Below are 24,593 nucleotides of genomic sequence, written 5' to 3'. Positions count from 1 at the left end.
GTTGAGTTTGTATCTTTTATGTAGCATCGTTTGATAAATTTAAAGTGAATTTTATTTTTTTACCATCTATGATTCCCGAGACTCTTTGAAAGCAACGCAATAATAATCACTTTTTTACCCAAACAAAATATGTTTGGAAAACATAAAAGCGCTGCGATATAAGCGTAGTATTTATATCGTAAATTACCCTGGTAAATTTAGGTTTTAAGTAATTTTAGTTAAATGTTTTTTTTCTGTCTAAGCAATGTTATTTGAAGTTCTGATTAAGAATCTCTGCAGGGAGAAAAACAAATTACTTTGACAACATTTTAAACAACCATCAAACTGCTCACACAGCCTGATCAGTTTTTTGTTTCTACTTAAATGTTTACTGTTTCAGCCTTAGCCATTATTTTCTCCGCTGCAGCAGAGGGCGGTATGCGTCAGTTCTGCCACACATTTCAGGGTCAAAAGTAAAATTGTTGAACCGACAGACATCGTCTGTGGTCTGCAGTGCAGCTTGTAGCTAGCAGTTACGTTGTGTTGCATCAAGGTAATAGAATAGAATAGAATAGAATAGAATAGAATAGAATAGAAGTACTTTATTCATCCCAGCAGGGAAATTACTTCGCAGTTACAGCATAGAGACAAGACACAATAACAACTACCACTGAGTAGTAGTTGTAGATAAAATAAAATATAAAATGCTATAAATTGTAAAAAAAATATGAAATGCTGTTAATATAAAAAGCAACTTAAGAGCAGTCCTTGCAAAGATTCAAAAAAAAAAAAAAAACGTTACACAGGGACTTACCGGATGTTAGTGGCTTATCCAGTTAAAATGAAGTTACTGACTAACGTCTGGTTTGGCACAAACCCAGTGACTCTCATTGTCTGCGCGGTTTTCCAGTTGCATAATCTTGGGATAATTTTTTTTTTGTATACATAACATATTTTTAACATACATAACATCTTATGTCACACACAGCAGTGACAGAAGATTTTACATAATATGTGACATCTTACTTTAATTTCATGAACTTTTATTTTGTAAATGAAAACCGGAAGTACTAACAACTATATAGTAGGTCTAAATACACGACTGACACGGGGCAGTTAGCTGTTTGCTAAATAACAATGAGGAGGTAGCAGATTCATTTGTATCATCTCCTTTTATGCGTCTTCTACACGGTACAGTAAAAACATTCAAGTGTAATTATCGGCTACATTTTAGATATTGTTCAATAATGTTATGTTTCGTTTATTTTGTCACGTCAGTTGTAGCCAGTACAGGATAGTACTGTCTACAACTAATGCTAATGCTAATTTCTAGTTGTCTTTGTGGCATTCAGCTTACTTTTATCTTTGTTAAAATTTTCGCTTAGAAAATAAAAGACCGTGACCAAAAAATACATTAAACTGGATAGTTACACTGTCTAAAAGTCCTTACTAGAAATACTAATAGATGCTGAATTTCTGTTGAAGTAAAATACTAAGATTTCAGTCAAAACAGCGAAACATTGAACAAATAAACAAATACAAGTTTCATAAATTAAATCTTTATAACAAAAGACAAATCAGTTAAAATATGAGGTATATTGCAAACAGTTTATCAAATGTTTGAACCAACTTTCTTCTGTGGAGCTCGGCAGCCTTTTCCTACTGTTATAGTTTTCAGAGGAGTGTGTGTTATTTGTAAAGGCCACTGAATCCTTCGTCAATAAAATGACATCCAAATTTAAGAGCTGATCCAATTTTGTGTTAAGACAATAGTAAACTTTACAGAGTTTTTTGGGGGGAGACATTCTTTTCATCCGCAGTGAAAAAATGTAAAATCATAATTTTTGTTTTAAGTCGAATCTCTTTTCAAAAAAGAAATATCACACAATACAACTTCAATGACTTGAAGACTTGAATTGAGTGCACAAGTTTGAATTTATGAATTTTTCTTTAATTCTTTGAGGGTGAAAAGGTTATACACAACTTCAAAATATAACTGCATCCTCTCTGATTATTGGATGTTTGTGCCACATGATTTTTGTTTGTTGCAGTTGCTACACTCCTCTCCTAATTCTGACCACCTTTCATTTGTGTCTTCCAGCCACTTTCAGTTTGTATCTGGTTCTTACTCATGTGTGATTTGAAACTGATCAAAATTAGCCTCTTCTTTAACTATTTGTTTTTTTTCTGGTTTAGGCTCCAACTTCCCCACAGTCACAACTACATGCAGAGACATCTTATTTTCTTGGTACAGAAGACTGTCTGTGTGGGCCGACAACCTTTTGGTACACTAATCCGATTTAAACAAGCTTCAACGTTGTGCAGAACATTTCTGATTTCACCTAGCTCTGATCAGCGAAAATCCTTAGCATCCCATAAACACCACCTTCAAAAAAGACACGCTCCCTGGACCTCAATTCGCCGGTGCTTTTCTGAGTGGCCAGATATGTCGGAACAACGCTTCCTGGTGGAATACGCCAAACGTGGCACGGCGGGGTGCAAGAAATGCAAGGACAAGATCCAGAAGGGCGTCGTGCGCATAGGGAAAGTCGTGCCAAACCCTTTCAGCGAGTCTGCTGGCGAGATGAAAGAGTGGTATCACGTGAAGTGCATATTTGAGAAGCTGGAGAGGGCAAGAGCCACGACGAAGAAGATCGAGGACCTGACGGAGCTGGAGGGCTGGGAGGAGCTGCAGGAGGAGGACAAAGAGCTCATTAATAAACACGTTTCAGGTGCAGCAGAGAGCCGATAAATTACCTACTCCTTAATCTAAATCTAAACGGGGTGTTCAATTCATTTATCTAAAATTAAGGCCTTAAAATGTCTTATTCACCTAAGAAAATGTACATTGACCTTAAGTTAATGAAAATCCCATTCTATATAGGTTAAATAGGCAAAATGCAAAAGTTTGAATTATGTGCAGACATTTTGACTCGCTAAGACTGACTTATTACTCAAAGCGATTAAGAATAGCAGTAGCAAGCTGTTAATACTTACTAGCAAGAGTCATTAGCAATGTGAGAAGCACAAAGCTGCTGCTAAGAGCTACAAAAACCAGCAGAAATGTTAAAATGTTTTGCATCCTGCATTTCTTTTGTACATTTCTGCTGTGATATAGGTCTTACATTTTATTAATAATGGTCTTCAAAAGCCTTTAAATTTGAGCAACCCTGTAAAACCACTGACTTTTTTTTCCATTATGAATCTTTAAATGTTGCTGGTTCAAGATTTGCCATCTCACCTGGTAAATCAGCGGGTTTATCAATACATACCATCCACACTCGGCATGAAAGTTAACCTCTTAACTTTTGGTAGAAAAAAAGTTTGGCTTCATAACATCCATTAAGGTTGAGGTGAAATTACTGAGAATCAAAACACTTATGCAGGCATGTAGAAGTCATTCTCTAAAACTAAATTTAATGCTCGAGTCTTTTTTTTCCTTTCTTTTTTTTAACTTCTATTGTTGTCAAACCTCTTGTTTTGTAGACCTGATGGCCAAAGTCAATGCAAGTCCTAAAAAGAAGGTCCAGGCCAAGTTGAACACCACTGGTCAGCTTATGGCGCCCCCTGCTGACCCTTCTGTCAATGCTCCGAGGAAGTTTTCTGGCTTCACAGGTAAAATATATTCACACTGGAATAATGCCACTAAAGTGTCTTTCAGTGCTGCCCTTACCTGAAATTATATTTTGATGATGCAGTTTAGAGAAATGACATGGAGTTTGCTGTAAACATAATCTCAGAAATGCAAAGTTTTGGTTAAAACAGAATTAAAACTTTGTGAAAGTTAAATAAACAGCATGAATTTTAAAATGACTTTCACACAAATGGTTTAAACATGAACTGGTCACCAGGGGCTTCAGGTACAAACAGCTGTGGATTTTCCCTGAAACCTGTTGGCCGCCTAAACGGACTAGAAGCAGTCGGATCCAAACACATTTCTTTTGTACTTTCCAATCAGTGTGAAATTGAAAACACATGAAGTGATAAGAGACTTTATCCTTAACATGTTCATTGTTGCCAAGTCAGCTTTATTAAAAGCAACTTTGGGCTTGTTTGTTTTTCTTTTTCTGAAAGTCAATTGCAAATGTATTGAGTTGAATTGTTTTTTTTGGGCTTGCTTTTGAATGTGAAGATGATTATTTGGGTTTGACTTTCTACAGAAAAATGTAAAACCACTGTAAAGTCTTTTGGATTTGCGTGGTTGCCAGTTTAGATTTTTTGGGGTTTGTTTTCATAGAGCTGGTTGCTTGTTTCCCTCTCAAGATCTGGCAACACTGATTGTGTTTCCCGTGTGTGATTTTTCCTTTTGGCACAGTTAGATTGATTAGTTGCTAACTGGAATATAGAGACTCAAAAAAAGTCCATTTGTTGAAATAACACTCTGAGTAGTAATTAAGCCAAAACTGGTCAAATGAATATGCATTTTGCATTTAAAATAAAACAAACTTTCATTGTCTGCAAATATGTTTTACCCAGAACTCCTCGAGTGGCTGTATTAGTATTTGCTAGTCACCTTGTTTAAATTATGTACAAAAACAAAAAACCCTCAGGCACCTTTTGCTATCCTATTATTAATCAGTTAAATTAAAATAATCAGCTCAGCCCTACAATTTAATAAGTTGAGAAAGGGTCGAGCTTTTTATATGTCAACTTTTAGAAGTATTTATTTAGATGCAAATGTATCCTTGGCTACAAATGATCAAGCGTTATTGCATTTTAGACAATAAAATTCAAGACGGTTAGTCAGAAAAACAGGATTCCTTTTAGTTTCGAAACTTTGGCCATAACTTCAGCGCTAAAGCCACGCAGGGAGTAGAACTGGCAGATTTGTCAGAGTTAGAAAGTGTAAAAATGTTCTTTTTTTTTTCTTTTACCGCTCTGTTTCATTCTGTCATCAGCTGCGAAGGCTGGCAGCTCCGGCAGCTCCAGCAGCTCCAGCAGCCCCGGACTGTCGACGTCCCCGGCGGCCAAAGCCGGCTCCAGCAGCGCCCTGTCCACTCAGCTCTGCGACGCCCAGCACAAAGACTGCCTCTTCAGGGAGTTTCGCAAACTCTGCGCAATGGTGGCTGAAAACAACAGCTACAACAGCAAGACACAGATTATAGAGAAGTTCCTGAAGAAGGGCACAGGAGGAGGTTGGACTTAACTTTAGTTTACTATTTCTTTTTGTTTGTTTGTTTTTTATATTGAGAGATTTTACCCTGTTTGTGTTTTTTTTATATAACAGATAAATTTCACGGAGATCTTTACCTGACGGTGAAGCTGCTGCTGCCAGGCGTGGTTAAAAGTGTTTACAACCTGAACGATAAGCAGATAGTAAAACTCTTCAGCCGCATATTCAGGTCCAACCAGGAGGACATGGTGCGAGATCTGGAGCAGGTTTGTCCAGCAGCGTTCATGGATAAATCAGAACATGATTTCAGGCTTTTAGCCCTTTCTGTACAAAACCTTCAGAGAAATCCTCTACGTTTCAGGTTACTGATACAGATAGATGTTCGTGTCTGTAAAATAGAGGTGGGGAATGTGGACTTAAAGTTTTATCATAATATTTTTACTACTGTGATAAGAATAAAAATGACAATAAGAACTATTTATTCCATCAAACACAAATACAGCTCTTGAAAAACATTCCTTTTTGTTAGACGCTTCTTTAGGACACCAGTCAAGTAAAGAAGTTTGATCTAAATCATTAAACTGCGGGTCATAACTGCATTTAATGAAATTTTTTAACTTATTGGTGCTTTTATTGAAGAACCAGTGGGAAAAGCAGACTAAAATTCCCAACAATATGGACAGTTTAGGGGGTTTTGGCTTCATTAACTGGATTTTTTAAAATGATAAATCAAAATTATTTCAAGAAATTTATGATAAATGATACGATAAATGCTGTGAAAGCATCTTTTGAACCAGCGATGCACAAAATATCGACATCAATATCTGTATCGGATGATTTTTTTTTTAGTTCTTTTTATTATTTTTTGCATCAAAGTATCGTTCCTGGGCCGATACTAATAACCAATGTTTGTTTTCATTTTGTTGCCTTTATGCGTTTCTGGAGAGCGGTGTGTTGGTTATGTGACAGTAGCATCCAGTTATCATGTGAATTTACTTTTAAAAAACTTCATTCGTAATAAATTTCTTATGAGAATTAAATTTTTTTGTTGTCACAATGAATTCCATTTGTTTAAAGTCCCCAAAACTGTCCATATATCAAGATTAATTTTACTCCACTGTTTGCTTAATGAAAGCATAAATAAATATGCAAATATGATTAAATGCACTTACTATGAAGAGCTTAGTGATACAAATCACACTTTATTATGTAACTGGTGTCCTAAAGAAGCACATTACAAATGGGAATGTTTTCAAGAGCAGTGTTTGTGTTGGTGGAGCTGTGATGCTGTGACACAGAGCCATACAGTTGTCTAAAAAAGATTTAATAAATAGTTCTTATTGTCATTTTTATCGTTATAATGCTACCGCTAAGCATAGTGATGAACGTTGTAGTTCATATAGCCTCTAATGGAAACATAGCTAGTGATAATGCAGTGCAGGATTGTGGAGTTTTTAACTGAAACAGAGGATCGATGTCAGCGGTGAGAAAAACGTCTCTCAGCCCAAACAGTCATATTTGTTCATCCCTGTTTTAAACTGCTTTTTCTCTCTGAAGGGCGACGTGTCAGAAACTGTGAGGATTTTCTTCGAGGAGAGCAAATGTTTTCCTCCCGCTGCCAAGAGCCTCCTAACAATCCAGGAAGTAGATGCGTTCCTGATGCGCCTCGCTCAGCTCACAAAGGAGGACGAGCAGCAGAGCGAGCTGGAGAGCATCGCCAAAAAGTAACATTTTGTCCTGTCAGACTGGGAGGCAGAACCTGCCAGAACATTTAGTGCAAACTAGGGTTTGCACTAAATGTTTGCACTCATGACTGAGCTTCATGTGACCATGAAGAAAAGATCCTGCTTCTCTTTCCCAGATGCACCAGCAACGACCTGAAATGCATCATCAGGCTAATTAAGCACGACTTGAAGATGAGCGCTGGCGCCAAACACGTGTAAGTGTTCATCCCGGTGCGCCGCCTACATGAACAGATTGAGTTTACAAACTTCTGCTCTTTCACTCAGGTTGGACGCGGTAGATCCAAACGCGTACGACGCCTTCAAGGCCTCCCGTAACCTTGGCGACGTGATCGAGAGGGTTCTGAGGAACCAGCAGGATGCCACCAGCGGCTCTGGACCCAGGAAGCTCCTGACCGTGGAGGCGTCGCTCATGACGCCCGTCCAGCCGATGCTGGTGAGGCCCGACTCTGTGACATCACACTTTATGAACATTTCTGGGTTTCCTTTTCTATCACGGCTTAGTTAACAGACTGCTAAGTTACTCTCTCATTCTTAAGCTTATTTCTCTCTTTAGTTCTAACATTTATTACCTCTTTCGAGTGGGGAAGTACGGCTGAATACGGTAGCACATTAGGGCCACTGCAGATACGAATTTTCCAGTTTTTTGGCAGAAATCCTTTTTTTCCCCTGAATTTCAAAAGTTGAAAATATTCAAAATGGACTTCTCAAGCTCTGAAATTTCCTGGGGGTTTTTTTCTAGAAAATTTTAGATTAATCTCAAGATTAATCAACACTAAATCAGTAAGTGATGTCGTTAGTAGTTGACAATTATTTAAATAATCGTTTTAGCTGTAATTAGTTTTAATTTGTGGTGAAAACAAACGGATGTCACACTTATTCATCATCCGTTTTTCTCATCACGCAACAAATATTCACAACTTTGTGTTGATCTGTCACATAAAATCCAATAAAACGCATAGAAGCTTGTCTGTCTGATTCCAGGCCGAGGCGTGTAAATCCATCGAGTACGCCATGAAGAAATGTCCCAACGGGATGTACTCGGAGATAAAATACGACGGCGAGCGCGTTCAGGTCCACAAGAACGGAAACACCTTCAGCTACTTCAGCCGCAGCCTCAAGCCGGTGCTGCCCCACAAGGTCGGTCCTGTTAGTCTGGCATCAGTTTGTCTCTGCAAGATCTGCAACTTTAAAAGCCCCACGTTTCAACATTACAACACCTAAACTAGTTACTTGTCATGCTTTTGCGCTTTCTGTCCACTAGATGGAGGTGCAGTGTGGACTAAAGTATAAAAGTGCAGTGAAAATGTTTTCTAGAAGCTTGAATTTGGACTTATTTTGGTGTGTGAGGAGCAGTTTTAGCTCCCTGGAAGCTCCTTACCAATTCAGCCTGTCATCCAAACAGCTGATTAAGTACTTAAGGTCAGTAATTAGACAGTTTATGGTAATGAAAGGTTAGTGAAGTGGCGGAGAGACTGGAGTGTAATTACAACAGTTTTCTGGGATTTTAGCAGTTTCACTACAACTACCTGGCTCCCTACTGTCTCCTCAGAGTTTTAAACCTTATGACAGAAATTCGCTACCGTTTTGAAATCCTAAAATCTGAATCTGAAATCCTAAAACCAGTCATTATCAAAACTATTTGAATCCAACCAGATGTGGAAATGTTTTCTCCCAGATGTGGAGCAATAAGATAATAAAAGTTTTGCATTTCAGGTGGCCCATTTCAAAGAGTACATCCCTCAGGCTTTCCCTGGCGGCCACAGCATGATTCTGGACGCTGAAGTCCTGCTGATTGACACAAAGACCAGCAAACCGCTGCCGTTTGGCACTCTGGGTGTTCACAAGGTAAGAACCTCTCCCTGCTCTTTTCTTTTTCTCTATTGATTCAGTCATTGTAGTCAGACTTCAAACTTCTCTTTCTCTCAGAAAGCTGCCTTTCAAGACGCCAAAGTGGGTCTGTTTGTGTTCGACTGCATTTACTTCAACGGCGTGAGTCTGATGGAAAGGTAAGTTTTTCCTTTTTCCGTGAAATAACCAGGATTTAACTGAATAAACACAAATCCTCATATTTATAAACAGTTTACCACATCTTATATTTCATCCTTCTATCTCCTTGAAGTCACACCTGCCACCAACTATACTGCATCCTGTTACCCTTAAGCAGGGGTGAAAGTAGTTTTAAATTCTTGGGGGTGCTTTGACAAAAGTATATATATATCAGTGAGGTGCAATGCTGGTGAGGGAACCACAGAGCTTCTTTGTGTACTTTGGAGTTTCTGTGCTGATGAATTTTTTTGCGAAGCGATAAAAGCTGGGCAGCTCTTGAACTGCTACAAAACGGAGCTGTATTTCCCTCAGCCTACTGGCTGCAATGTTGACACAGCGAGATGCCATGAGACCTAAATTCTGAACATCCTGGCCTGGAGTGCATCCCAGTTTTCCATGTCTGGCATATAACCATTCATTTTAGCTTTTAAACTGATTATATTGAGCCTGTCTCCACTCAGATAATCAGTGGGCCTAGCATCATGACCTGTTTGTTCTGAAGATCCTGCAGCTTCCAATTTGTCTTTCTAACATGGCGTCTCCTCACCCTGACTGTCATACTGACAGGAGGAACCACAGACCACTGTTAAGTTAAAAGCACATCTTCTGAAGTTGGGATATTTTTCCTCCAACAGGTTCCAGAGGAATCACCTCAAACCAGATCTTGGACTGGATTTTATTTCAATGTTAATTGTGAATGTTAGAGCCTCAATCACAACAGTGGAGCTATAAAGATTGAAAAAGGTTATCATTTTGGAGAAAGTCTCATCAACATCAAGATTTCCACTAAATAAGAGGCATAAAATATAATTTGATCAAATTTCAAAAGTCAGAAGTTTGACTTTTGAAACTCAGAAATTTCCAAGTTTTTTTTGTTTTTTTTTGAGAAAATTCCTGAGATTAGTCTCAAAATTTGAGTTTTTTTATTTAGAAAATTTCTTACTTTTCAATCTGAGAAATGTACTAAAAAACATGAATTAATTTTCCTCATCTTTATAACCTGTCAAGATGAAGTTAAGTCAAGTTGAAAATTGTACAGCATTTAAGTCGATCCCTCTTCTCCTACTTGTGCGATCAAAAATAGCCCAGAAATCAACAGAAAATGTAGATTTTGGAGTTTTGAAAAGGAAAATGTGGAGGGAATTAACTTGGCTGTAATCTGCGGTTTAGTGATCCCACACACAAATGAATAATTTGAAGTTGGCTTACTCTTCTCTACTGGCGCCGTGTCCTCCAGGCCGCTCTGCGAACGCAGGAAGTTCCTGGACGACAACATGGTGGAAGTCCCAAACAGGATCCTCTTCTCAGAGATGAAGCACGTCACAGTAAGTGCTGAGTCAGGCTTTCTGCTTCGTCTCTGCATAAACCTGCGGATTTATATCCTGTCTGTGTGCGGTTTAGAGGGCAGGAGACCTGGCGGAGATGATAACTCGCGTCATCAGAGAAGGACTGGAAGGCCTGGTGCTGAAAGACGTAAAGGTCAGTGGAGAGAAAAACGTTGTCGGGTTGATCTGTGAGTGAACGGTTGAAACCTGTAGGCTTTAGGTCTGCTTGGATCAGCAAGATGATGTCTGTTTGCAAATTTTTTTTCTTCAATTCCTTCAAATATAGAAGTTTACACACATTTTCTCAGTATTTGGCACAGTTGCATTCTAAAATATCTTCAATGAAAAGGTTTGATTAATATTGACCCATTCCATTGAAAAACCTGTTCCCCTCCTCGCCTGTGGTGGCGCTGCCCCAAGAACCACTGAAGAAACCATGAAAACCTCTGAGCGCAACTTCCTTCTTCACAAGATGTAAACAAAAATGGAGTGGCGTCAGAGTTTAGCGGTTGTATGATTTCTCTTTTGTCTTTGGTAAAAGACCACAAGCCATTTCTCCCGCTGGTGCCAGACTAGCGTGTTTGTTTTGTATTTGCCCAGAATGCCCTGTGCTGTAATCGCTTCCTGCTTTTGGAGCGGTCTCCAACCTGCTTGGCATTCATTCACATATGCATTCAAACCGAACTGACACCTAAGTTTCTAGGTGGACTGGAGTTGGTGTTTTTTGGTCCACATCAGACTTCGATTACGCATTCACACTCTTCAAACCTAAAACATTAGGTTTGTTAGAATCCTAATGTCAAACCTTGGTCTGATTTCATGTCAGATGGTGAAAATAACAAGGTTATGTGTGTTTCAGTGTCTTTAAGGTTCTGGTTTCAGCTGTAGCTGGTGTGGTGAATTAATCCAGCGGGGCTTCTTCTGTGTTTCAGGGAAGCTATGAGCCGGGGAAGCGACACTGGCTGAAGGTGAAGAAGGATTATTTGAACGAGGGAGCGATGGCCGACACAGCAGACCTGGTGGTGCTCGGTGCCTTCTACGGAAAAGGATCAAACGGTCTGTAAACGGTTGAGATCAAATATTCCTGTGAGATGTTTAGATGTCCTCATCATCACATTAAATTAAAAAATGTTGGAAAAATGTCAAAAGTGAAATAATCTGTGAATGGAACTAGCACTGTTTCATCAATACTAAGGAATTATCGACTTAAAACAAGCTAATATATATTGCTGAAAAGTTACTTGTCAGTTTGTTTTGTCTTGTTTCAAGTGCACTAAGATATTTGCACTAGAAACTAGACATTACGGTACTTAGTAAGTCTTTGTTTTTGCAGTGCCACCATCTCACCAACTCCTTGCCAATCTAATCGATACATTTCTCTGTCAGGACTCTCTTTTTTTTTTCTTTTTTTTGTGGGGGGGTGCTTTGACTTCTTTGTGGTCACTGAGTGCATAAAGAAGGACTGCGCGTTCTGCTGGCAGCAGTGCAACACAGTGCTGTGCTGGGAATACAAATGAGCATCGGAGTACTTCATGTGAAAAATATGCAGATGTAATGTAATGCATAAGGCGAAGATGCCACTGGGAGAGGGAGATTTATGAGGGGGGGTAATGGGTGTGAAATAAAACTGGGAACACAACAACGGGGGTTCAACTCTCAAAGCAGGGCTAATGGAACATCTCACGAGGTTTAAAGACGATGTAAAAAAGCAGGAACAACAAATGTAGGGAGGTAGAGGGGAGAATAAATCCCCCTTTTTCTCCACCAGGGGGCATCATGTCTAGCTTTCTGATGGGCTGCTACGACCCGGACTCGAAGAAGTGGTGCACGGTGACCAAGTGCTCCGGAGGATACGATGACGCCATGCTGGCCCGACTCCAGAAGGAGCTGGATGTGATCAAAATCAGCAAGGTCAGAGGAGGACCCACTTAGAGGCTGCTGGAATATGGAGCTGATGCAATACTGACAAATATTAATCTGTCATGTCTCTGTGTGTGCAGGAACCCGGGAAAATTCCCAGCTGGTTGAAAATTGTCAAGAACTATTATCCTGATTTCATTATCCGTGACCCTGAGGTGAGATTTTAACATGCTGACGTCCGGTTTAGAGTAGAGGTCTTCAAGTCCAGTCCTGGAGAACCTTTAGATGTATAGATGTACATTACTAGATAGGACAGCATCCATTAGACACGATAGCCAGTGATGTGCATCTGCTGGTGCCATTACTACGCAATGAGTCATGGTTGCTAAACCACACTGTTCCCATGGAGGAGGAGCAGGACTCTATCACACAAATGTTTATGATCAGATTTGTATAAACTATGACTTAAATGAATGCTGAGAAAATTGCAGATGTTTTCCAGTCAGAATAGTCTTTGTCACTAGCTGAGTTTCCATATCATTGTGCAATTCGACATTTCAAAGATAAATTTGCTAATCAAAAAGGTTTTTGCCCTTGGATGAGGTGATTTTTATCTGCATCAAAATGGTTTATTTTGCAAAACTGCAATGGAAACACTTTTTTTTGCATCACACGGGTCAGGTGATCAACACCTAGATGTTGCCACGGGTGCAAACTACAAAGATGACAAATGACTTATCGCGTGAACAAACTTATTCAAATGTGTTTTTAAATGCATTTTTTATTTAATGGAAGCACCACAACTGCGAAATTGTCTTTTTGACACTAGCAGAATATCAACAAAGCTTTGAGCGTACTTGTATTGGAAACGCAGCTACTGACAGCATAAGAAATTACAATAAGAAAAAAGTTTTTATATGCAAGATGTGCATTCTTCCTAGATGTAAATCTACAAACAGTTTGGTTTTTGTCAGGTCTCTCAGGATGCAAAAGAGTACTAAAAACATTTTGCATTCATATAATTTAATTTAACATAATTTCTGTCGTAGGAGATATCGTTTGCTAAATACTTTATAAAACAACTTATTCTATTTGATGAGAAATAACTGTTAAAAGCGTCTGGAACAACGGTGGGCCGTGTCTCTGATCTACCTGCTTGCCTCCGTTTCCTTCCCTGCAGCAAGCGCCAGTCTGGGAGATCACCGGCGCAGAGTTTTCCAAATCAGAAATGCACACGGCCGACGGCATCTCCATCCGCTTCCCCCGCATGACGCGAATCCGCGACGACAAGGACTGGAAGACGGCCACCAACCTGCACCAGCTCAGGGTACCACTTCAACATTGACTCAGCCAGGCTCTTCCTGCTTAGTTTGAACAAAATGGCCATCAGAAGAACTGATAGAAGGGTTGAAGGAGATCCAGACACCCGACCTCTGACCTTTCCATCCTTCTGCCCAGGAGCTGTTTCGCATTTCGAAGGAGAACTGCGACTTTAAAGTGACGGCGGGTCCTTCCACGTCCGACGACAAAGGCTCATCGGGAGGAGACAGCGGGGGAAACTCGCCGTCGTCCTCATCCAGCAGGAGCGCTCCGGCCAAAAAGACGAGTGAGTCCGATTGGTCAGATTATCACAGTGTCGGTCAAACTTAAAGGCACCTCTGGTAGAAATCTCAGAAATCTCTTCAGATCTGCTTTTATTGCAGCAGAGTATTGATTTCCTGGAAAGAAAATCACTTTAAAATCTGCCACAATCATTGCTCCCCCTGGTGGTAATACTGTGCATGACAGGAGAGTGGAAACCTTTTTTTTTTTTACTTTTATTTTTATTATTTTTATACATATAAGTACACACAACCAAACATGAGGGCTAGGACAGGTAGCAGACAGTCACACTGATGACCATTATAATTTTATAGACATTTCACTGTAAAAAAAGAGGAAAAATCCCAAGTGCCTGTCAATCAGAATGGCATGGAATCACAAAAGTTACATGTCTGGCTATAAAACGATCCCATTTTTTCCCAAAGTCTCTCTCCTTTCTCCTTCTGGAGATGTATTATAAAAGTCAACATTTCCATATTGTGGATCAGGTTTATAATATTCACAAGAAGCTTCAGAGTGGGAGGTTTAAACTGGAGCCAACATTTAGCAATCGCCTTCTTGTTTACAATCATAAATATCTTCAAAAGGCATGTGTCCTTATTACTGAGTCCTTCAGGAAGTATTTCGAGGTACATGGCAGGAAATGAAAAGACTAAAGTTATGCCCAGAATTTCATAGATTACTCGATTAACATCCTTCCAGAAGGTCTTCAGCTGCAGACAATCAGCTGAAAAGATTATCTGCAGCTCAGTCCCAAAAGATATGAAAGCAGTTTGCAGAGACCACATCACATTCCCTCTAGCAAGAGGACTGTGAACCACCGAGCCTCATTTTCTGCTTTTACGTAATAAAAAAACTGATAAGGTCCGAAACTTTTAGAATCCAATGAGGCGTTTTGGAAGGGTGTCTGCATCCTTAAAATCTTACATTTGTATTTTGAAAATTAAGGCCTTACACTGTAAGTGGGTTTAAAATAAGTGAATTTAGAGGTGGCAGGGCTATTTAATCCTGTATATTCTACGTCGTTTTTCTTGCAGGATTTTTGTGTCAGGCAAAAGTTTGAGTCGTGTGCAGACATCTACATTACTTTGTGTGACTCAAGGCAGTTGAGGCTACAGCTAACTTGCTGCTAATATACCATTGCTATACCTATTTTTAATTTTTTTTTGCATTTGTCATAGAGAAGTGCAAATTTATCACCAGTTTTCTCATTCTGTGCAAAAAAAGCCTTAAGCTCTTTGAGTTTAGAGACTAGTAAAATATGCCATTTTCTTCTGTAAATTTCTGTTGTGATACAGGGTCTTAAATTTGTTTGTAAAGGTCATAAAAAGTCTTGAATTGAGTTGGTAAAACGTGCAGAAACCCTGTTTGGCCCTCAGTAATTGGTCCAGAGGTGTGAAAGCAACATGGTCCTTCAGAAAATAAAGCTATGATTATTTATTCCAAGGTTTTGATAACCCAGAGTTCTCTTTGCAGCCTTTTATTAAGTTTATCTTATTGGAAATGTTGGAATGCCAATAATTGTGGCAACAATGATTATCAGAGATTACATTGCTGCAGTAGAGAGTTAATCTACTTTAAGGCTTTCTATGGGTGCTGTCAACAGGGTGGGAGGCTGTGGATGCTCAGTGAGAATCTCAAACAAGCAAGAAAAAAGTCTTGAAAATTGAATTTTCAATTGTTCTGAAATTGCGATGGGAACCAACTTTGGTTGCAGTCCTCAGGCTCAGCAGTGTTTTAGATTATTTATAATAGAATAGAATTACTTTATTCATCCCAGCAGGGAAATTATTTCGCAGTTACAGCGCATAGAGACAAGACACACAACAACCACCACTGAGTAGCAATTGTAGACAAGATAAAATAAAAATAAAGGAGGCAACTTGAAGTTTTTCAGCTGCTGTTGGTCCTCAACCTCTTTGTAGGTACTCCAAGCACAATTTCCAAACATTCTTCTGTTTTATTAAAGAGGTCCTGGTTTGCTTTAGGGGAAGAAACTTCTGCAAAACTCAAAGTAGAGTTTGTTTCTGACCAAAGGGTTAAAAAAAACCCAATGATCCGGGCATTGGGATGTACATGCCCAGAATGACCACCAGGGGGCACAAGTAGTCGCAGCGTCATGAGTTACAGACAGTTGCTGGAGCATCTGACAGGCAACTTGTTGGGAGTTTACTTTGGTTCATGTTATAAAATTAGGGCAGAGATGTGAAAGTTTGCAACCTCTACTTCCTGTTTATTACACCCCTACGCAGCGCCACCATCTGGTTGATTTGTTCCAAACCAGTAGATGAAAACACAAATGATTTAGTTGTTTTTTTTCTTTTCTTTTCTTTTCTACACCATTTTAGAAGTTCAAATGTCGATGGAGACATAGGTAGTGATTGAACACCTAAATTAATAGTAGAAAATGGTTTCTTCTTGCTTTCCTTCACAGGTAGCAGCACCCCCACCAAACCAAAGGCTGTAAAATCAAAACCCCGCACTCCCACCTCTGAGGCCTCCAGCGCCAAGAAGGTACTAGCTGCACCGCAACACACACTTCACAACATTTACACACACCCAGCGGGGGGAGAGGTGCGATAAGGCGTCCCTTTACTGCAGGTGAAGAAGAGCGAGGAGAGCTTTCAGAGCAACGGACAAAACAAAGCGTCTTCCCAGCTGCTGCAGCCGAGGAACGACAAGGTTGGTCCAAAATGTCTTCATCAACCTGAACACTTGTAGTTGTCCAAAGAAAGAGAAGTTGTAGTTTTAATGCAATAGAAATTTATTTTAATGCGTACAATCAGTTCAGTCAAAAATCAAAATGAATAAAATTCAATGTTTTCATTTAAGATTCTCCCTTAAAAATATAAAAGTCCAGCTCACATGAGTTTAAATTGTCTAGACATGTTTTGTCTACTATGATAAATCCATCGTTCTTAAATCAAAGTTTAAATTCTCAACTTGAAGGAGAATAAACTGCTACTGATTTTTCAGGAACATTTATTTAACAGACTTTTGTTTGATCTGCAGCTCGTTTTCAGTAAGAAAATGTTATGAATCATATCTACCAGTGGGCTGCTGCTCAGTTATTTTCAGATATTACATAAAATGTGAACCTCTTTTTTATGATTATTTAACTTTAAATACCCAATATTAACGAGCAACATTTTAGCTGTACTGCAAAAACACAATCTTACCACTTATTGTCTAGTTTCAACTGCACTAACTTACAAGAGTTTAAGTAAAAGTAATTCCTCAAAATTTATTTAGAAAAAAGTATCAGTTCCACTGGCAGGTTATTTAATTTTTAACTAGTCATCTTTTCCATGTTTTAAGTAAAATCTGCCAGTGGAACTAGTACTTTTCTGATCAATTTTCAGGAACTATTGTGTTAAAATAAGCTCCTATATCTTGCTGAGAAGTTACTTGTAAGTTAGTTTTGTCTTAGTAAAAGTAAGTAAAGATGTTTGCAGTAGAGACTAGACTAAAAATACTTGGTAAGATTTTGTGTTTTTGCAGTGTACTTTAGTAGGGAACAAAATAAGTTATAAACTCCTCTGCTTGTATTAAAATCTGGATAAAAGCTTCATTTAAGGAAGAAATCTGAATATTTGACAATTGTAACAAGACGAAGCTCTGAGAAAAGTGGAATAGAAACTAAACATAATTCCGATTAAAGCGATGTAAAGGTTCTGTTTCTCCCTGGAGCTGCACTGAGAACCCGTTCATTTAAGTTCAGTTTATTTCTATTAGGAGCTTCTTGATTTCAATGAACATGACATTTTTTTCCTTAAGTATTTTCAGATCTTTTAAATGATTTAAAATTTTAACAACACACTTAAAATAAGAGAAATGCTCTACCACAAACACCTCATTGTGAGAAAGTAGGTCTAGGAAAAAAAACAAGGGAAAATCAACACTAAGATCAGGCAGATTTCAGTTTTGCAGTGAACCTTGTACCTGCAGCTCATCAGGTTTGAATCAGAGTCTGTGCTCCTTCCAGTTGCTGCTGGACATCTTCAGCGGGGTCAAGCTCTTCCTCCCCGTCTCCGTTCAGGACTTCGACAGACTGCGGCGGTACTTTGTGGCGTACGACGGGGACCTGGTGCCGGATTACGACTCCGCCTCGGCTACACACACGCTGGGCGACCCGGAGGGGGGCAGCCGGGCCCAGAGGGTCTCTCCCAGCTGGATCTGGGAATGCATCCGAAAGCGGCGCGTCGTTCCTCCCTGCTGAGAGGAAGACACCATGAGTGTTGGGGGTCGGGTCGCAGGGCAGCTCTTCAGTTCAACGTTCTCTCAGGTCCTTTTTTATTTAAGCAGCAGACACTAAGATTTAGATTGGAGGCTTTTTGTTTGGAGAATAATGATTCTAATGAAATTTTGCAGAACAAAATCAGGTCGCAACTAAACAGGAGTTGACTTTTTACTACAGAAGCAAAAAAGATCATGAACTGTAAATAAATACTGGTGAAAAAACTGAAAACATTTGTTTGTGCCATGTCTGTTTTTTATTCTATTATAAAATCTTTGTTTTACAGAAAAAAACTGCAACAATGTATGTTCTAGTCTAGTGCAAATATAGTTTTGTATCATTTCAAATGTACAAGTAACTTCTCAGCATGATCTTGTTTTAACTTAAAAAAAAAATCCATAACACTGATCAAAATGTTCCAGTTCTACTGGCAAATTATTTCACTTATAATATGGGGAAAAGGTTTTATTATAATTGAAACAATCTGAACCTTTAACATAAATATTAAGGATTTTATTTTTGCTTAAAACAAGATCCTGTACTGTGTTGAACACTTGTAAGTTAGTTTTATTTTGGGTCACATTAAACTCATGAATGTACTCAGAAGGGCCACTTGTGGTGAAATTTATTGCTTAAACTACATAAACTGTTCAAACATGAACTACATGAAGGTTTTGCTTCCAGCCGGACAGCGATTAGGTTAGAATGGCCTAATCAAAGTCTGGCCTTAAATCCACCCCCCAAAAAATAATCAGTTAACAGTTGTTCTCCAACCAAAGGTGCATGCCACACATTTTAGATTTGTGTTTGGAAAACAAAAGTTTTGCTCCACTTCTTGATTCTGAATTAATTTGTTAATCACATAAAATCCCAACAAAATACATTAGTTTATTACAATGCAACAAAATATAAAAGATGATTTAAATTCATCTTTTGCTGATTATTGTGGCTTTCTGAGTGAATTTTAGCTCCTCTTAAAGATGCAGTTTTCCTTCCTTGTTCCAGCTTCCTCTCAGCAGGTCATTAAATCGGCTGCATTTAAATCCTTCACTTTTCAAAGTGACACCTGAACCAGTCCATCAAAAACTCCAATCCAGCAACGTAAACGAACCTTTTGGTCGTTGCTGCAGCGTTCCTCCAGTCAGGGGTCGGTCTCGTCCAGCTTCCTCTTTCCTGACGTCTCTCCTCCTCCTCCTCCTTCAGCTCGACTCCACCACTGCAGGTCAAAATCCTCCTTGATGAGACAAGCCTGACACAAAAAGCAAAATTAATTCACTGGACGTTTGTTTGTTTTAGAAGCTAGATGCTGTCTGCTCGTCTACTGCAGGTTTGATTAAAGTTCTGCAGTATTCGGATCAGTAACATGATAAATAGATCTGTCATGAGCAGAGATCTAAAGAAAACTTAATGAGATCAATGGAGGACTATGGCTGTGAAAATCTCCAACAAATATAGAATAATGTGTATCTCAATGAATTAGATAAGTTAGGAAATGTTGTCCACAGTCATTTATTTAAGCATATTAATGGAAAGTTGAGTGGAAGAATATAACGCAGTACAAAAAGGCACAAGAGCAGCAGGGGAAGCCCCAGCTCTGAGAAGATTGTGAAGCATTCATGAGTAAACAGAACTGAAAAAAAAATAATCAGGACTTTGAATTGCAATTATTGCAGTAAAATCAACAACCTTTATTCTACAACGAAACTGTCTAATAGGGCTAGTGTCAGATCAATAAACGTAGAGTTAAAACAAGTTCTCAGGAACCATAATCTTAACTCCCCAGGAGTTTTTGTTTCAGCAATGACCCTCAGAACTGAGGACATTTTTTGGATCAGAGGGAAAAAAATCTCCAAGAAAGAAAAGATGTTCAGCTGCCTTCCAACAGCGTACAACCGATGAAGAAAACTCGGCTAAAAATACCACCAGGAGTTTACAAAAAGTCACTACTGCAGGTTATTTCAGACTCTTATGCGTCCAGAAGTGTTTTAGGGCATGTATACTTTATTTTTAATTAAGGTGGTACGTCCTTTCCCACCTGCCTGTTTTCTCATTTTGCACAAAGTCAGCTTGTGGGTCCAGCTTGTAGGTAACAGCCTCTGTGTTCTGCATGTAAATGAGCAGCATGACTCATTATTTACAGCCTGTCTTTATGAATTAGACTGATGCGTCTGGTATACTTTTCCGCTAAAATCCAGCCTGGAGATGTTTTTAAATGGAAATCAAGAGTCTTTATCAAACCGGGCCTGTGGGCAAACAACTTTGTGCTCTCCATTTTAACAAGATGTTTGGACACCAGCAGAAAGCCCCTCTGACAGAACCGGCGCCGCCGCCGCCGCTCCTGGCACACCTGTCTGGAAGACTTGATGAGCGTTGCCGAGCGCCGACCCGACGCGCCGCTCTCAACTCGTTCCAGCAGGATTCTGGTTGTGGGGACGTGGCTCCATGACACGCCGAGGCCCGGCTGCGCTTCCCCGCTGCCGCTTCTCGTTACATGATTGGTCACCTGCGGGCGCAGACGGCATCCCGTTTCAGCGTTTTATGGCTCATTACGCCTTTAAAACAGATAAAACCGGCTCAACACATGAAAGGAAGGCTCAAATTGTTGTGGAAAATCAAACACAGTTCTAAATTAGGGCGCCTGCATGCTTTTTTTTTGTTTGTTTTTTTCCTGCACCAGCGGTGGAAATGAGGCCTGCATTCAGAACAGGAAACATCAAGAACCGAGTCATCCTTACCAGAACAGCAACACTGAAGTCCTTCGCCATCGTCTTCAGAGCTGCAGCCACTTGTCTCATCAAGGACATGCCTGGAGGCGCAGGACGTTTTGGAGAGGTTGGAACACGGAGAGAATATGTTCAGCGTCCTGAAGTTAGGACTTAGATAGAGCTCTAAATGAAGCGATACAAATATTAGGAGTTTGGAAATCTATTTTTGCAGCGCATTACCCAGAATAAAAAGAAAAATAACAGATTATTATATATTTTTTTTACTATTTTGTAAGGTAAAAGTCAACCCTCACTAGAAAGATTCTTTAGCAAGCCTGTCTTGATAAGCAGTAAATAATTTTTATTAAATCAAGCTCAATAATTTCCATTTGTATGAATGGTTGGTTTTTGTGTCTCTTTCTACTAAAGAATAGCTTCAGTCTCAACTAGTCCATTTGTTGAAGGACAATTTTGTTTGCAGAGACTACAGTATCCATTTTATTTCTTTCAGCTGTTTTGTTTTTAATTTTAGATATTTATATAGATATATGTAAGTAAGTAAGTGAAGTTTATTTATAAAGAGCTTTTCACAGACATAAAATCACAAAGCGCTGTAGAATAGAAATCAACCTTAAAACCATACAAAACATAAAACCAACATAAGAAACACAATAAAATCAAGAGGTAACAGCCTGGGAAAATAAAAATGTTTTTAAAAACCTCCACAGAGTCAGCTAAACGGAGCTGCAAGGGCCAGCTGTTCCACAGCCTTTGGGCCCCCAACTGAAAGGCCCCGGGCCCTTTTAGTTTTTAACCGTGTTCGTGGAACAACCAAAAGATTCAGACTGAGAACGAAGACCGCGAGCAGCAGAATATTTAGTTAAAAGCTGACAAACATCATCAGAAGCCGGGCCATGCAATGCTCTTTGGAACGAATTGAAATTGTCTTCCAGTGTTAAATGTTGATTAGAAATGAAAGTTTATTAATCATTGAGAAGGTTTACTTATTGTGCCATTACTATTATGTTACTAGAAAACGGTCTGAAAACAACAATATTATAGTTTATTGCAATAATTCCTGGGACAATTTATCATCCAGTAAAATGTGTCATCATAACCGTCCTGCGGTTTGGAACGGCTCGCTGTGGGATTGTAGGCGACGGCTTTAATTATGTTTCCCTGAACAGGTTAGGATACGTCTATGGGCTGTACAGCACATTCTTTTTTTATTTTTTTTTTTGCACAAAATCATTTTTAGAAAATGAGATTTCAGTCTATTCAGTTTGACTTTTTTTTTTTTTTTTACCCCTCCAGGCGGTCTTTTGTGGGCTCTAGTGTCCCTTATATGACAGTAGGCTGACAGGAAACAGGGAAGGAGAGGGGGGAAGACATGCGGCAAATGTCGTCGGGTCTGGGAGTCGAACCCGCGACGGCCGCGTCGAGGACTGAAGGCCTCCAAATACGGGTCGCGCTAACCGCTACGCCACCACGGCACGCCCAGTTTGACCTATTTTAAGCTCCTTTCAGAATGAGCTGTATTAGAGCCTCCTGTCACTTTACATCCAAACAAGTTGCTGCCACGCCCCTCCAACTCAACATTTATGTGAAAATGGCTGCAAACAGATACGCGATTATACAACTGTACATGTTTGACAAGCAGACATGGAGCCTCCTGTACAACCAACAAGAATGAAGCAAGTGGACTCTGGATGGGAAGTAAACAACAAAACACTTGTCTTTTCCAGCAGCCATTGTACAGCACATACAACAGTAAACCAGCTGACCAAACATGCTGGAACTCAGCTTGGGTTGCTAGGAGATGGGGCGGGGTCTGTAAAATGTGACTTGTGAGCAGGAAATTGAAATGACTCGTTTTCCAACACTAAAAACATTAACTTGTTGCCAATAAATGTCTGGGTGTTTTGTTTTTCTTTAGCACTTGGGCTGTTTTTAGAAGTAGTAGACTAGAGGCCCAAATGGAAGTACAAACGTGCAAAATGTGAATTTTTCAAAATAAGTCCCCTTTAACAGCTCATCTGAGGTGACAGTGGGTTTGTTAGGCGCAAGTCATCCACAGCAACGCTTTCAGGAGCAAACCAAGCAGGTGATCAGATTATGCCTCCGTCTACCACCCTGACAGGTGAACTTTAACCACCTGCTGCTACTTTCGATCGTTTATCTGAAACTGTTGAGACGCACAAGTCAGGGGGAAAGGTGGGACTCTGACCTTCTGTGATATTTTCAGGCTGTCAAGTCCATAAAAAGTTTCTAGGACTTCTGTTCCTCACAAAATTAAACTGATTCATGCCTCTGTAAGATCTAACTGAGTCTACAGCAGGGACAAGGAAAGTAACATACAACTAAATTTTATGTGTCACATAACTCATTTTGGTAGTTCAGGTAGAAAGAAAAGTTCAGTCTAATTACATTTCAGGCAGCGAGATTAAAAAAAAAAATAGTAGATATTTTTTTTATTAGGTTTATGAAAATATGCGGCTTTTACCAGAAATGACATTTTCCAAATTTGGGCTTTCATGAAACTGTGCAGCTTTAACATCACACACGTTTAAGGACTTCATACAGAAACCGAGCACTTTCCAAACCTTGAAAAAAAAAATCTAGCTGAAATTCATTTTCAAGGATTTCAAGCACCCCTTACGAACTTTGTTAATCGAGATTCAATAAATACATTAAATTAATAAGCAACAAAGCTGAATGAGCTCAATTCATTTCAAGTCTCAAGAGAAAAGACGAGCTCAAACGTCTAACTTAATAAACACATCCTTCTCTCCTGTATTGCTCTACTTTAACTTCACTTCCACTGTGCCGCTACTGTTATTTCCAACGTTCTTTTCATGTAAATGTCATACTCCTGAAAACACGCAGGGCTCCTTTCTTCACATTCTAACCACAGATGAAATCCAGGCAGATGTGAACACAGCCTGGGGTGTGCCTGAGTGTGACAGAGCAGCAGAGAGACACTCACCTTCGTTCTGTTTGCCTCCCAGCAGAGGAGCGATAACAGCCGACACCGAGTCCACGATCAGCGCCTTGACAGAGCCGCCGCCGACACACGCCTCGACACAGAATGTGACACATTTAGACAACTGAAAGGTTTACCCCCCTCACCCCCCCCACAAACTCGCTGCAGGTCCCGGAGGTGCGGCTGGTGTGTTTTATGCAAACCAACCATGTGAAGGCCGCCGCCGCCGCCGCCGAGCCCGTACAGACAGTCGAGCAGAGCGCAGACGTCAAACAGGCGGAAGGTGTGGATCCTCTGAAGAGCTTCCATCTGCAAACGAAAAGTTTTCACTGTCAGCTGATTTCACGTGAAATATGTTATTATTTGTGTAAAACGACTAGGGCTGAAACGATTAATCTAGGGCTTTATCGATTAATTCATTATTTTAACTGCAGTTTTCTGCAGTTTTCACTTAAACTTGTTTTATGCAAATATTAGAAAATACATTAAAAGATGCCAAAAAAAAGATAGAATTTTTTTATATATAATAAAAAACTTTTTATAGTCTAAAAGCAATAACATAGCAGGCCTTTAGTGAACACTTGAACATTTTGTAGCTAAAAAAAAAATTTACTTCTAATATCAACATTTGAAAAGCTCAGCCCTTTCCACTCGACTTATCAATACAGCGTGGAACTGATCAATTGATTCTTTTATGGATGAGCTGACTGGATCGCATAAGGAAATTGAACCAGGTCCAATATTTTGTAGAAAAGGTTTAAGCAGTTGAATGAAAAATCAGCAGAGTGCGCCATTTTTAAAAAAAATTCGATTCATTGTCGGAGTAACGGACAGATTAATCAACATCCAGCAGCTCACCTGCTCGTCTCTGTTGTTGGTTTCGGTTTGCAGCATCTGCAGCAGGCGGCCGGCGGTGAGCCCGCCTGTTGTGTCGATGTAGATCACGCTCTGCTTCAGGTGGTACGCGATGTGCACCGCCACGCCAAAACACACCTGAA

General features: G+C 39.6%; 2 protein-coding genes across 3 annotated transcripts in view; one reads left to right on the top strand and one right to left on the bottom strand.

Annotated features, from left to right (window-relative positions):
* The first annotated feature begins 1,049 nt into the window (after window positions 1–1,049).
* On the top strand, window positions 1,050–18,140 carry lig3 (ligase III, DNA, ATP-dependent). 2 transcript variants are annotated; one of them, XM_032576514.1, is made up of 21 exons: window positions 1,050–1,170; window positions 2,176–2,711; window positions 3,466–3,594; window positions 4,878–5,114; window positions 5,207–5,358; window positions 6,650–6,816; window positions 6,954–7,031; window positions 7,102–7,270; window positions 7,819–7,974; window positions 8,551–8,682; window positions 8,764–8,843; window positions 10,121–10,208; window positions 10,285–10,362; window positions 11,141–11,264; window positions 11,977–12,119; window positions 12,209–12,283; window positions 13,249–13,395; window positions 13,527–13,674; window positions 16,105–16,184; window positions 16,272–16,352; window positions 17,656–18,140. In XM_032576514.1, the coding sequence occupies exons 2-21, from the start codon at window positions 2,204–2,206 to the stop codon at window positions 17,887–17,889; spliced, it is 3,006 nt and encodes a 1,001-aa protein (XP_032432405.1). In that variant the 5' UTR covers window positions 1,050–1,170; window positions 2,176–2,203; the 3' UTR covers window positions 17,890–18,140. The 2 variants fall into 2 exon arrangements, with proteins under 2 accessions (XP_032432405.1, XP_032432406.1); XM_032576515.1 differs by lacking the exon at window positions 16,272–16,352.
* Window positions 17,771–24,593, bottom strand: part of rad51d (RAD51 paralog D) — a 21,536-nt gene continuing 14,713 nt past the window's right edge. The window contains exons 5-11 of the mRNA XM_032576517.1: window positions 24,454–24,588; window positions 23,803–23,904; window positions 23,599–23,689; window positions 20,643–20,713; window positions 20,255–20,410; window positions 19,019–19,156; window positions 17,771–17,882 (exon numbers count right to left, since the gene is read on the bottom strand). Of these exons, the coding sequence (XP_032432408.1) occupies window positions 19,049–19,156; window positions 20,255–20,410; window positions 20,643–20,713; window positions 23,599–23,689; window positions 23,803–23,904; window positions 24,454–24,588 (663 nt within the window). The 3' untranslated portion in view covers window positions 17,771–17,882; window positions 19,019–19,048. The remainder of the gene's footprint in view (window positions 17,883–19,018; window positions 19,157–20,254; window positions 20,411–20,642; window positions 20,714–23,598; window positions 23,690–23,802; window positions 23,905–24,453; window positions 24,589–24,593) is intronic.

Source organism: Xiphophorus hellerii, chromosome 11 (genome assembly GCF_003331165.1).
Source record: "Xiphophorus hellerii strain 12219 chromosome 11, Xiphophorus_hellerii-4.1, whole genome shotgun sequence".
NCBI classification, from domain to species: Eukaryota; Metazoa; Chordata; class Actinopteri; order Cyprinodontiformes; family Poeciliidae; genus Xiphophorus; species Xiphophorus hellerii.
Note: the sequence above shows the minus strand (reverse complement) of the source record. Positions and strands in the feature narration are given on the sequence as shown.